Source organism: Carcharodon carcharias, chromosome 16 (assembly GCF_017639515.1).
Source record: "Carcharodon carcharias isolate sCarCar2 chromosome 16, sCarCar2.pri, whole genome shotgun sequence".
NCBI lineage: Eukaryota > Metazoa > Chordata > Chondrichthyes > Lamniformes > Lamnidae > Carcharodon > Carcharodon carcharias.
In genome coordinates, this window is record NC_054482.1 from 23,354,131 (window position 1) to 23,367,083 (window position 12,953).

The 12,953-nt window shown below is 42.6% G+C and overlaps 1 protein-coding gene across 1 annotated transcript in view; it reads right to left on the reverse strand.

The window, feature by feature from the left end:
- The window catches only part of si:ch211-267e7.3 (ADAMTS-like protein 2), a 115,378-nt gene that overhangs the window by 29,265 nt on the left and 73,160 nt on the right, over nt 1-12,953 (reverse strand). The window contains exons 19-20 of the mRNA XM_041207796.1: nt 2,426-2,529; nt 15-141 (exon numbers count right to left, since the gene is read on the reverse strand). Coding sequence (XP_041063730.1) covers nt 15-141; nt 2,426-2,529 — 231 coding nt within the window. The remainder of the gene's footprint in view (nt 1-14; nt 142-2,425; nt 2,530-12,953) is intronic.

The following is a 12,953-nucleotide window of genomic DNA, read 5'->3' on the forward strand; positions in this document are numbered from 1 at the left end:
CACAGCTCACTTACCTGGGGGGGCACTCCCTCCCTGCACAAAATTCATGTGTCGGCTCAGGCCTGGTAACTGCATCACAGTGAGACTCATCCACCTCCACACCATCGTACCTGACACACATTGCATAAGAAGTGGTAATGCCTGTAGGGAAGGAGAGGGTTGCAGTTCATTAGATATTGTTTCATCAGCCTTGTACCAGTTATATTCAGAACATTGTTTCCGATGAGGGCCACGATTCAGTGGGGAGCTCTCTTGGCTCACAGCACCAAATCCAGGCTGACACTCAGTGCAGTACTGCACTGTCAGAGTTACCATCTTTCAGATGAGAAATTAAATTGAGACCCTGTCTGTCTCTCAGGAGGATATTAAATCCCATGGCACTATTACAAAGGCGAGGAGTTCACCCTGGTATCCTGGCTCATATTCATCTCTCAACCAACATCACTGAAAACAGACTATCTAGTTAGTGGAAGGTGCAGTTATTCTGGCTCTGGTTAGTGGAATAAGTAAGTGGTCTTGGTCCTGGTCCTTGGGAGGTACATTTAGGATAGATTCTGATTAGCAGGAAGTGCTGGGCTCTAGTTTGTGGGAAATACAGTTAGATGAGTACTTATCACAATGCTGTCTGTGGGAACTTGCTGTGCACAAAGTGGCTGCCACATTTCCCACATTACAAGAGTGACTACACTTCAAATGTAATTCATTGGCTGTATGCTTTGAGACATCTGAGACCTCAAAAGGCGCTATATAAATACAGTTCTTTCTTTATATGTCAGCTGCTGAATTATTGATGGCCTTTGGTGCAAGTAACCTTCCCAAATTAATGGAGCGGGTAAAGACTCTCTCAGGAGCGTTGTCTTTAATGGTGAGACCGTTTTCCATGTATATGCAAAAATCCCACAGAATCCTCATTCAAGTAAACAGACGCATCTGTTCTGACAGTCAATGAGATTAAGCATTCAATTGCACCAGTTTCGTCACCAAAAATCTCACTAACACCTACCTCCTCCTGACGCTGAGAAAACCTGCATCAGCAGGCCCAAATCAGAGGCATGTGCGGCCATGATTTTAAAATTATCTGCTGCTTCCTGATGGACCCCATTTTTGCTGGGGTAGGAAACATGGCGGGTCACAGCCCAGCGCTCACGTAAAGCAACGTGGGATTGCCATTTAAATGCCTATTGTAAATTCTATTTTTCCTGACATCAGTATTTTCGTCAAGGCGATTGGGATTCCTGAAGTCTGTGGGAACCACGCCAGCTAAGTCAATTTGCAAACTTTTGGGGAAGCCTGATGTGGAGTAAAGGCCTTTTGACCTTTTGTAAGTTTAAAAGTTGTTGGCAACTTCAAATATCATAATGTCATGGTGTATGATGATTTAAGTACATCTTCAATGCAGTGATTGATCAAAGGGCTCTGGCCTTAAAAGATCATTAAATTGAGCAGCATTGTGTAGTGTTCAATGCATTAGAGTACTTTATCCATGGATAAAGTACTCATGCATTCAGGATTATCAGGAAAAATGAGCCATATAGACACTGCAGTTTATTACAATGATTTAAAATCCAAAGATCCTTTCAGACTTTGAAAAAAAAAACTGAACAGTTGCCAGACTTCTATCGAAACACCATTGAGCCCTTGAAAAAAAATGAGCAGATGGCTAGAAATCTGGTCAGGGGCCTTCAAAGATTCTACTCTATTGAATTGTTATGGTATGTTTATTCAGCTGAATAATGTAATCCCATTATGGATGCTTGGCTGAGCTCCAAGCCCCACTAATGGACTTAGCCCAGGAGCTGTTTACACAATTGGGAGGGCACTGTGTGCTTCATTTGATTGACAGATTTAAGAGCAGATAATAGTATTAAATGCTTTGAAGAGGTTTTTGAATGTTTATTTTGACAGATTAATGAGAATTTGAGATCTTTTTTCCCCAAGGGGAGTTTCAATGACTGTGTGTTTGAAGTTTTATTATTTCCTGAGCATTTCAATATGGCTCATGAGTCCTGCACATTGTAGATACTGGGTGATTGGGCATAGAGGGTGCAAAGTGGCATGGAGGATGCATGGGAGATATGAGAGGGCATGGGGGGGTTGAGGGGTGAGGGCTAGAAGGCATAACAACCATCTAGAGAGCTAGGCCAATGTCCCAGTGAACAGAGGTGGGCCTATTTACCTGTCGGCCTAGCATCCACCCACCTCTGTTCCTGCCTCAGACCTGCTTTGGATGGTGGCGGCCACAATTATGTGCCACAGGCTTGATGACATGCCTCATGACGGGGTGATTCTTCTTAATACCATATGTTAATCCCCTCAGCTTTAACATCACCCCTCCCACCCACACCCCACCCAACACTCCAACTGGGTAAAAGATTAATGGCCCTGTACTTGTAGAAGTGAAGGGCTGTAGGGTTTCCAAAGGCACCTGTGGTACATGTGGAACTGCAGGGTGCGTACGCTGATACCTTCCATCTGTACATGTCAGCCAGACTGATGTCATGATCAATCTCTCCATCTTCAAACTCATTGCTGCAACGAGAAAGGAAACAAGAGAGGTTTAAAGATAGCAATGGAGAAAAAAAACCCCGGGAAACCGAGCGTGAGAGTGTAATTATTTAGGTGAGAATTGCCGGCCTTAGACAACATGTAGCATCTTCAAGCCTACTCTACCATCCAGTAATTGATCTGTCCCTCAACTCAATGCTATTAAAGTTCAGCACCACACCGCACGAGGCAACACCCTGCACCGGGCATCATCCCACCCATGTACTGCCCACCCTTGGCATCCCCCTCTTGTTGTGCAGAGCTTTGCAAGAACCTCTTTACTGCAGTTGCAGATTCATAGCAAAGGTCAACTGACTGTTACAATGCCATCTGGAAAAGAAAGGAAAGAGTCTTGCTGGGATAATAAATGAGGCAGTTTGCTTGCAGGTGGATTTTAAGCTGCACTGACAGTTAGCTAATATTTCTAACTGCACAGGACCATGAGTCATTTAAAATCAACGAGGTGAAATTTGCCTTGAGAATCAGAGTCAAATAGAAGATAGTGAACCAGGTGATTATTTAACACTCTTCCTCCTGCAAGGAGGATTTTGCACACCCAGCTGTTTGGTTGTGTCGGCTGTGACCCTAAGAGATCAGCTTGCTCTTCCCTGCCCCGCCCACACCCCACCCCAAGTCTTTCCTCTCTCAAAGATGCTGCTTTCTCCGGGATTCATTTTTATGAATGTTGGCAGTCATCCGGCACCTCAGGCTCACCCAAGTGGTCATCTGTCCAACGCAAATTGAGCAGACTGTCAGACTAGGCTAAGAACGAGACCTCAAGAAGCAAGTTCAATCTTGTCCCCACTACACAAATCAACATAGGTCGCTGCATCTACCAACTGAGCCAGTGAGGAGTGACCACTGATAGACTGCGACAGCAAGTAGCGACCACCTTCAGAATGAGATAGTGAGGAGGAATAATCACTTGGTGATTATAGATATCTTGGAAATCATAGAATCTTACAGCACAGGAGACAACCATTTGGCCGATCATGCCTATGACGGCTCTTAGAGCTATCCAATAAGCCCTACCAACCTGCTCTTTCCCCCACCTCTGTCTCTATCTCTTCAGGTACCATGCCCCAAGATGGTATTAGTGACCATGGGCCTCCATGTGAATCTTGCTCTTGATCTTCTCCCTGCTAATTTTTACCATTCAAGTATATATCCAATTCCCTTTAGAAAGTCACATTTATCAGCCTTCCAACAACACCCTGTATTTATTTGGTATTGCAAACCATTCCAAGATCCTTCGCAAGAGCATTAACAAACAATATTTGACAATAAACCACATATAGGGCAGGTGATCAAAAGTTTGGTCAAAGACATAGGCTTTAAGGAGCCCCTTTAAAGGAAGGGAGGTGGAGAGGTTTACTGAGGGAATTGCAGAGTTTAGGGTCTGGGCAGCTGAAGGCATGGCTGGCAATTTAGAGCCAAAGAAAACTGGGGAAACAAAAGGTCAAAATTGGGGAAAGCAGAATTATTGGAGGGTTGTGGGCCAGAAGAGGTTTCAGAAATCGGAAGGATCAGGGCCACAGAGCATTTTAAACACCATCATGAGAACTTTAAATTTGCAGCGTTTCAGGTAGTACATTCCAAACCATGACAACCCACTGCATAACAAAAATCCTCGTTGCCCCCCAGTTCTTGCACCAATTATCTTAAATCTGTTGCTTTTATCTTAAATCTGTGCCTGGTTATCGATTCTCATGCCAATGGAAACAAGTTCTCCCTATCTACTCTATCAAAGTTTTTCAGAATTTTGAACACCTCTGTTAAAGCTTCCCTTAACCTTCTCTGCTCCAAGGTGAACAATCCCAGCTGTCTAGTCTCTCCACACTACTGAAGTCCCTGGCTCCTGGTACCATCTAATGTTATGCCCAGCACAGGCATGAAGATATTACAAATTTTTAAAGCTATTTTTAAAAGCCACATTTTTAAAGACTGCTAAAGACAGAGTCCGGGGATCACCAAACTTCTGTTGTGGACTGAAACTACCTTGCCTCCAGAGAGGCCAAAAAACTACACTATTGACTGATGTGGCTCATTGTGGGTCAGACCACAAGATAAACAAAACCCAACAACACCTCACTATAATGTGATGGTCTGCCCTTCAAACACAAAAGCTTTTGACTACCTGAAACCACAGGTGTGAAAAGCCACAGTCCAGAATGCTTATTGATTGACATATCACCTTATTTGAACAATAACACGGCACTTGAAACGAGGTCACATCATTAAGGCTTTGCTCCATATTTTTAAAACGTAATTGCAGACTTCCAACAGAATTACATCAGAGAGTCCAGAAAACAACATCAAAAGCCATCCAGCCGTTGCAGTCAACTAAACAGAGAAGGCATCCAACAGAAATACCTTGAAAAAGAACAAACGATTCTCTTATATCCTGTTCCAACTTCAAGTTCACCTGAGACCAACCTCCTGGCAGATCAACTACAGGAACCTTAGCAGTTTTTGAGAATTCTCTGCTTATCAAGACCTTCACTCCAGCCAAAGCATCAACTCAATTAAGAAACATCGGCGCTGTGACAACAGATGAAATTGAGATAAGTTTCATTTTTATAGTTGACGTTTTTAGCTTCATCTGTATCTAATTTTGTGTGCGCGTGATAGTGTGAGAGAGTCAAGTGAGTGAGACATCGCACTTTGTTAACCTCTGGGGTAAGTGTGTAAGAAATAAAGTTAACTCCCTCATTTTTAAAAACACAAAAGCTTGTTGGTAGGTTGTTAAAAATTGAGTAAACTACTCTGAGGGTAACAAAACACGCACCTCTACATACAAACATGCGCAATAAAAAGGGTGCGCAAAATTTGTCCGTGGCACTAGTAAGTCTCCTCGGAAGGCCTTATTTTAGAACAAAAATAAAAATTGCTGGATAAACTCAGCAGGCCTGACAGCATCTGTGGAGAGGAAGACAGAGTTAACGTTTTGAGTCCGTATGACTCTTCTCAGAACTAAAGAGAAATAGAAATGAGGTGAAATATAAGCTGTTTGGGGTGGGGGGGGGGGGTGGGGGGAGGTGGGACAGGTGGAGCTGGATAGAGGGCCACTGATAGGTGGAGGCAAAGGAGAGATTGCCAAAGATGTCATAAACAAAAGGTCAAAGGAGTGTTGACCTTTTTTTTAAGAAAGTGGCCTTATTTTATTGAAAGGAACAGTTTCACATGAGCGAGAGGCAAGGAATGCCTGATGTGTCACTGGGATCGCCCATCTGTTCATGACATATTTACCGGTCTTTCCATTTCTACTGCTTTTGTTTTCTTTGGCAGACCAGGATTTAACTCCCTCTCTTGTCACACAGATATTGTAGATTCCATATTTCACAGTCAAATGCTCAAATAGCAAATGACAAAACAGGGGGTTATATCTATTTGTCATTCATCATTCAATCCTACTTCAGGAATTTGAAAACAATGACCAGTCATCTGCACTGGTCACTGTATCTTAGACAGCTCCAAGCAGCAAAATTTTCCCAATCAGTTTGCTGATACTCCAGTTAGTGCCTTGTTTTTTAAAAACAACTTTTAGTTGCTTAAGTCCAATTCTGTAAAGGTTTAACACAAAATAACTGCTTCGAAAAATATATACAGCTCTAAGATTGGTAATTAGATTTCACAGGATGGGCCCATTGTCATGGTGACACATTAGCTTGCTTAGTTATGGATAACTGTCCCTCATTAGCCAAAAAAGGTCAGCAGCTGCTACTGCCCACTAGTATATCTAATTGAGACACAGTGACAAAGAATGACTACGGGGAGAGAGACACAGCAAGGAGTGGCCACTCAGTGAATGAGAAGGAGCACTCATGTCATGATTGAGACAGCGAGTAGGATTAACCAATCATAGTGAGACAGAGAGGGGGAGTGACCAATCATCGTGAGACAGAGGGAAGGGGTGACCACTGGGACAGTGAGGCAAACCTATGCTGTTCTTTAAACAGGTTCCAGTGGTAAACCAGAATGAGTTGCTAATCATGTGATCAAGTTGCACATGATCTACAATCACTCCAAGTCTCACGTTGATCTGTACATGTCAGCATGTTCTGGGATCAAAGAAACCACAATACAGGATAGGTCATTTTAAAGGCTGCAGTAACAACCTGACCCTGATAGCTGTGTTTTGTTAACTTAATTTACTTCAGACATAAAGAGGGAGGAATAAGCTGAAGGTTATTCTTCTGTTAAGTAAAACAATATGTAAGAGACTATTTATCTATGAGTGACCATAATATGATCGAACTCAGTGTACAGCTTACAAAGGGGTAATTTAAACATAGGCACTTCAATCCTAGATTTTAGTTAAAACTAACTTTAATGGAATGAGATAGAGATTGATGACAGCAAACTGATCAAAGCTGATGGTCAAAAAAGATTTAACTCAATACAGGACCTGTATATACTTTTAAAAGGGCTGGTTAGTTCGGTTAGCTAGATGGCTAGCATGTGGTTCAGAATAATGCCATGGGTTTGATTTCCATTCCAGCTAAGATAGACCTGGGACCTGCCTTGTTGCTCTGCTCCTGCGACTGGAAGGATGGAAAGCACCCCTGAAAGAAACTGCTCCTAATGAAGCAACAGCAGACAATGAGCCAAAGACCTACCTTCGAGCTGGGTACGCATGAATGAATGAATATACCTCTAAGGGCAGCAGCTCCACTTATCAACTAAACAGCCATTGTTGACAAAAGGGACAAGAGGTGACATAAAACTAAAGAAGAGGATATAAAAGTGCCAAGAACAGTGCAGATCCAGGGGACAGAGAGAGAGAGATCTGGCGGACAGAGTGTGAGATAAAGAAGAGCAAAGAAAGTTAAAAAAAAGATAGTAAAAGCTGCAAAAGGGAATAATGAAAAGAAACTTGAGAGAGATATCAGCATCAACACAAAAAGTTGTTACAATTATACTGGAAGTAATAGTGCAATTTTGGGTAATGTGGGCAATTTAGAAAACAGATGTGTCTAATATTATAAATCAAAATATGGAAAGGGCAGGCTTGTTGAACAATTATTTTGTGTCAGTCTTCACAGTGGAAAAGGATAACATATCTGACATTCCATGAAAATTAATAATGAATCAAGAGCAGGAACTCACTAAAGTTAACATAAACAAGAAAACAATATTAGAAAAACATAATGGTACTAACAAATCCCCAGAACCTGATCCTTTAAACCCTGGGGTAGAAGCTAAGAACATGAGGAAATTGCAGCTGCTTTAGCCATAATCCTCCACAGTATTCTCGATTCAGGAAACATCCCTATAAAATGGAAAATTACTAATGTAATTCCACTATTTAAGAAAGGTGAGAGAAACACCAGAGAGTAAAATAAATGTTACTCTAATATCTATTGATATCGAAATCTACAATTAAAGACAGGGTGACTGAGCACTTGGAGAAATCTGAGCTGATCAGCATGAAGCAACATGAATTTGTAACAGGTAGGTCGTTTCTAACAAATCTACTTGAATTTTGAGGATCTAGTGGAGGTAGTGGACAGGGGAATGTCTAGGAATATGGTTTATATGGACTTCCAGAAGGTTTCTGACAAGATTCCACCTTACAGACTGTTGGCTAAAATTAAAGCTCAGAGAACTGAAGAAAAATTATCGATCTGTTTAAAAGATTGGTTAGGTGATAGAAGATAGAGAGTAGGAATAATGTTACAGGTACCCAAGTTGGAAGGAAGTGCTGTCGCACAAGGACATGTGCAGGGTCTCGGCTATTCATTATGTTTATTAATAACTTAGGCAATAGAGAGCCATGTAATCAGGTTTGCCAATAACTCAAAGATTGGTAGGATATTAAGTAGTGTAAATGGAAGCATAAGATTGCAAAGGACACTGACAGATTGGGCAAAAGTAGGGCAGATGGATTTTGATATAAGGTTAAATGTGAGGTTATCGACTTTGGACCAAAACAGGGTAGATTTAAATGGTAATAAACTAAAAAAACGGTGGAGATCCAAAGAGATTTAGGACTCCATATACTTAGATCACTAAAATGTAGAAATCAGGTCCAAAAAAAAATTCTAAAGGCAAATGCAATGTTGGTTTTTATCACTAGAAAGCTAGAATATAAAGGGAAGTTCTGCTACAGATATACAAATCGCCGGTTAGACCATACGCGAGGTACTGCGAACAATTCCAGGAACACTCCCTAGGAAAGATGTATTGCTCATCAAAGGAATGCAATGGACTGTCACCAGGATGTTACCAAAGCTCAAAGAGTTAAATTATGAGAAAAGTTGACATAAAGTAGGCTTATATTCCCCAGGTTATAGGGGGCTAAGGTGATGGTTTTAGGAAAAGACTCACCACATTAGACAGAAGGAAACATATTCCACTGACAGGGAAAGTCTAGGACAAGGGGACATAACCTTAAAATTAGAAATAAAAACAGAAAACCCTGGTAAAACTCAGCAGCTCTGGAAACATCTGTGGAGAGAGAACCAGAATTAACGGCTAGTCCATATGACTCTTCTTCAGAGCTAAAGAGAGCTTAAAATTAGAGTTCAGCCATTCAGGAGAGAAGTTAGAAATTGCTTCTTCAATCAAAGGGTGGAAGCAGTATGGAACTCTCTCCACAAAAGCAAATGCTAGCTCAATTAATAGCTTTAAATCTTGTTACAATCCCCATAGAGACAGATTACTTTTAAAAGAAAGTAATTTCCACAAAGGTAATGGAAAGAAAGCCAGTGGACAAGGTTTCATTTTTTAAAAACATTTTCCATAACCCATTAAAACCAACACAATTCAAATATAAATTAATATGTGAAAAATCTTTCAAATAAAGAGGTAAACTTCACTTCAAATAGACGATACTAATTATTCTTAGGCAGTCCCTCTGGAGCGAGGATAACTTGCTTCAACTTCACTTTGATGGGTTCTGAGATGGCTGATAGTCCAATGTGTGATCTGCAGACCCTGCTAATACGGGGTAGAGGGTGCATAAAGGGTCAGGTAGATGAGTTGCTTGAAGGTTTATGCACACTTTCCGTTGCCCTTGATTTGACCTCTGAACGCTCCTGACAAAGTCTCTCGATGTGTTCAGTGCCTTCCAGATGAGCCTTCTCCATATTTTGATCGGTCACAAGCCAGGGACTCCCAAGAGTTGGCAGGGATGTTGGATCTCTTCAGTGATGCTTTGAGGACATCCCTAAAGCATTTCCACCCTCCTGGGCGTCTCCTGCCACAACCAAGTTCTGAGTAGAGCAGCTGCTTTGGGAGCCTGGTGACAGGCATACAAACCACAACAGCAGAGCTGGTTTTAAGTAATTAGCGCCGGGCAAGTTGGCTTGGGAGAAGATGCCTTTCTTGTCACCAAATTTAGAGGATCCTGCAAAAGCAGTGCTGGTGGTACTTCTCCAGTGCTTTGAGGTACCTGCTGTAGGTTGTCAAAATCTCAAACATATGGGAGCATGGGGATCACTGCTGCACAGTAAACCATGATCTTGATCTTGGATCGATACATAGTCAATACAACAAAGATACGCCTCACAAGGTTACAAGTACTCGCATTGCTTCCACAAAAATGTGGCACCATGTGCAACCTCAGTCTTTCTAACTCATCCTCCAGTATGTAGGATCTCTCACTTCCCACTCAATCATTTCAGCCCTGTTTCACCAACAGCCATATTCCATCTGTAGTGGCTACATATGGTTAACACCAACAAGGTGCATATCTACGAACCTTCTTTCACTTGGGTCATGACAGTCCTGATGGCACAGAATCCCTAGAGGCTCCCTTCTCTGACCCCTTTAAACAGTCTGGTGGACTCTGGCAACACTAAAACAGCAGCAATGGGTCTTATCCAATCCATAATCCCTTGCCCTACCTGTCTTCAGTTCTCGGCTCTTTCCAACTCTATCATGCACACTATAATAGTCTCTGCTCTATTATCAGACACTTGCTTCAATGCCAGGATCTGTTCAAAAGCTGCCAATCAGAAGACTGTTCCAGTCAGAGATAATCTTGCTTGTTTCCTCTGACCTGAATTCCCAGCGTTCTGAACTGTCTGCCACAAAGACAGGCTGAAGTAAACCCAACACCACTGCAGTTAGCTAAAAACGAAAAACTGCGGATGCTGGAAATCCAAAACAAAAACAGAATTACCTGGAAAAACTCAGCAGGTCTGGCAGCATCGGCGGAGAAGAAAAGAGTTGACGTTTCGAGTCCTCATGACCCTTCGACAGAACTAAGTAGAAATAGGATTTCTACTTCTATTTCTACTTAGTTCTGTCGAAGGGTCATGAGGACTCGAAACGTCAAAGGCAATTAGCTTTCTATTGACCATTTTCTTCTTAACTGTTCATCCCCCATGGTAGCCTCAGGTCACATCGGCATTTCTTGGAACCTGTCATAATCAGGAAACCAATTAACCCTCTTTCAGAAAACTCCCACTTTGGTCTTAAAGGTGACATTGCACAAAAAGAAAATATAAGCATTTTCCAAAGCACATGGATTATCATAATCTGAGATTCATATAATTTTGCTACACAAGGATATTGAAGGGTATAAAGTCAAGGCAGATTAATAGGCTACAATTCAGCCATCTTCTTCTTTCATATGGCTTTAAGAGCCGAAGCTGTCATCACAGTTAATGCCAAGTTCCGCAAAGAGTCCAACACCCTGCTGGAGAGTGAGTGTAACTCCAGGATGTCGCCCTCAAACTTGAAACAGAGGATTGATATTAGTATGTCCTCCATGGTTTGGTCAGGGTTTCCACAGTTATAGCCAGGTGAAGTTTTGAAGTTCCACTTTCCAGTGAGGTCAGACCACATTGAGAATATTGTGAGCAATTTTGGGCCCCACATCTCAGAAAGGATGTTCTGGCCCTGGAGAGGGTCCAGAGGAGGTTCACGAGAACGATCCCAGGAATGAAAGGCTTAACATATGAGGAATGTTTGAGGACTCTGGGTATATACTCGAAGTTTAGAAGGATGAGGGGGGATCTGATTGAAACTTACAGAATACTGAAAGGACTGGATAGAGTGGACATGGGGAAGATGTTTCCATTAGTAGAAGAGACTAGGACCCGAGGGCACAGCCTCAGAGTAAAGGGAAGACCTTTTAGAACAGAGATGAGGAGAAACTTCTTTAGCCAGAGAGTGGTGAATCTATGGAATTCATTGCCACAGAAGGCTGTGGAGGCCAGGGCATTGAGTGTTTTTAAGACCGAGATAGATAGGTTCTTGACTGGTAAGGGGATCAAAGGTTACGGGGAGAAGGCGGGAGAATGGGGTTGAGAAACTTATCAGCCATGATTGAATGGCAGAGCAGACTCGATGGGGCCAAATGGCCTAATTTCTGCTCCTATATCTTATGGTCTATTATGGTTGCCCACATACTCCAGGGGAGATTGAAGTTGAGAGGTTGTGTTTCTTTGGGAGGGTGTTTTCTGCCCAAGTTTTCCTCCTGGTTTTATCAGTGGTATGGAGTTAGATGATGTTCTGATTCATGTCCAGAGGGGTTTTGTAGAGCCATGCGGTGCACCGGGACTCTTGAAGGTCTCTATGGATGGAGAGGTCCAGCAGGTTGTTGCTGATACAAGTTATTTCTCTGTACATTGTTGTTTCCTGTCAGATGAAGGGAGGGGACTGGCAACCACCAAATTGGAGTTGATCTCAGAGTCCCAGAGAACTCATTACCAAGTGAATTTGTGTGTCAATGAGTTTGGCGTAACAACTTGAAGCCCATACAGGTGCACAGTACTCAGCTGTCAAGAAGACCAAAGCTACAGCAGAAGTTTGAAGGAGGGTGGTTTTTGCACCCCAGCTTGTGCCAGCGATCTTGATGTTCACTCATATCTTGGTCTTCTTGGCAGTCAGAAATGTCCGCAGCACCCAGACTAGTTTGGCACATGGCAACAGCAGGGACAGCTTGAGCATCAGTCCATGTTTCCACACAGTATCATAGGCTGAGGAAAAATCTATAAAAGCGGCTCCAGTCTTGACCTTGCGATGAAAACCAGCCTCAATGTTTGTGGTTACAGCAAGGGCTTATCCACAACAACTGCTTTGGGGCCGAAAGCCAGCATGCTCTTGGGGGAAAGATGAGTTGGTAATAGGGCTGATTTTTAAAAGAATGAGCCACTACAGGAGCTTATAGGTTGTACAGAGTAATAAAATGGGCCTGTAGTTCCCAGGGTCAGCAGCTAGCTTTCCTGGTTTTTGCAGTGCTATTACCGTCACCTCGTGCCAGATTTAGGGAATGCAACCATTCTCCACCACATTGAGAAGAGTGCCAGTAGCCATTGTTTTGCCAGTGGGCCAAGATGCTGCAAAAAGTCTGGTGGGATGCCATCTTTCCCAGCAGCTTTGCCCTTTTTTGTGGTTACTAGGCCAACATTCAGTTCCACAAGGATAAAGTCGTCTGACAGTGGGGAAGACTCTGG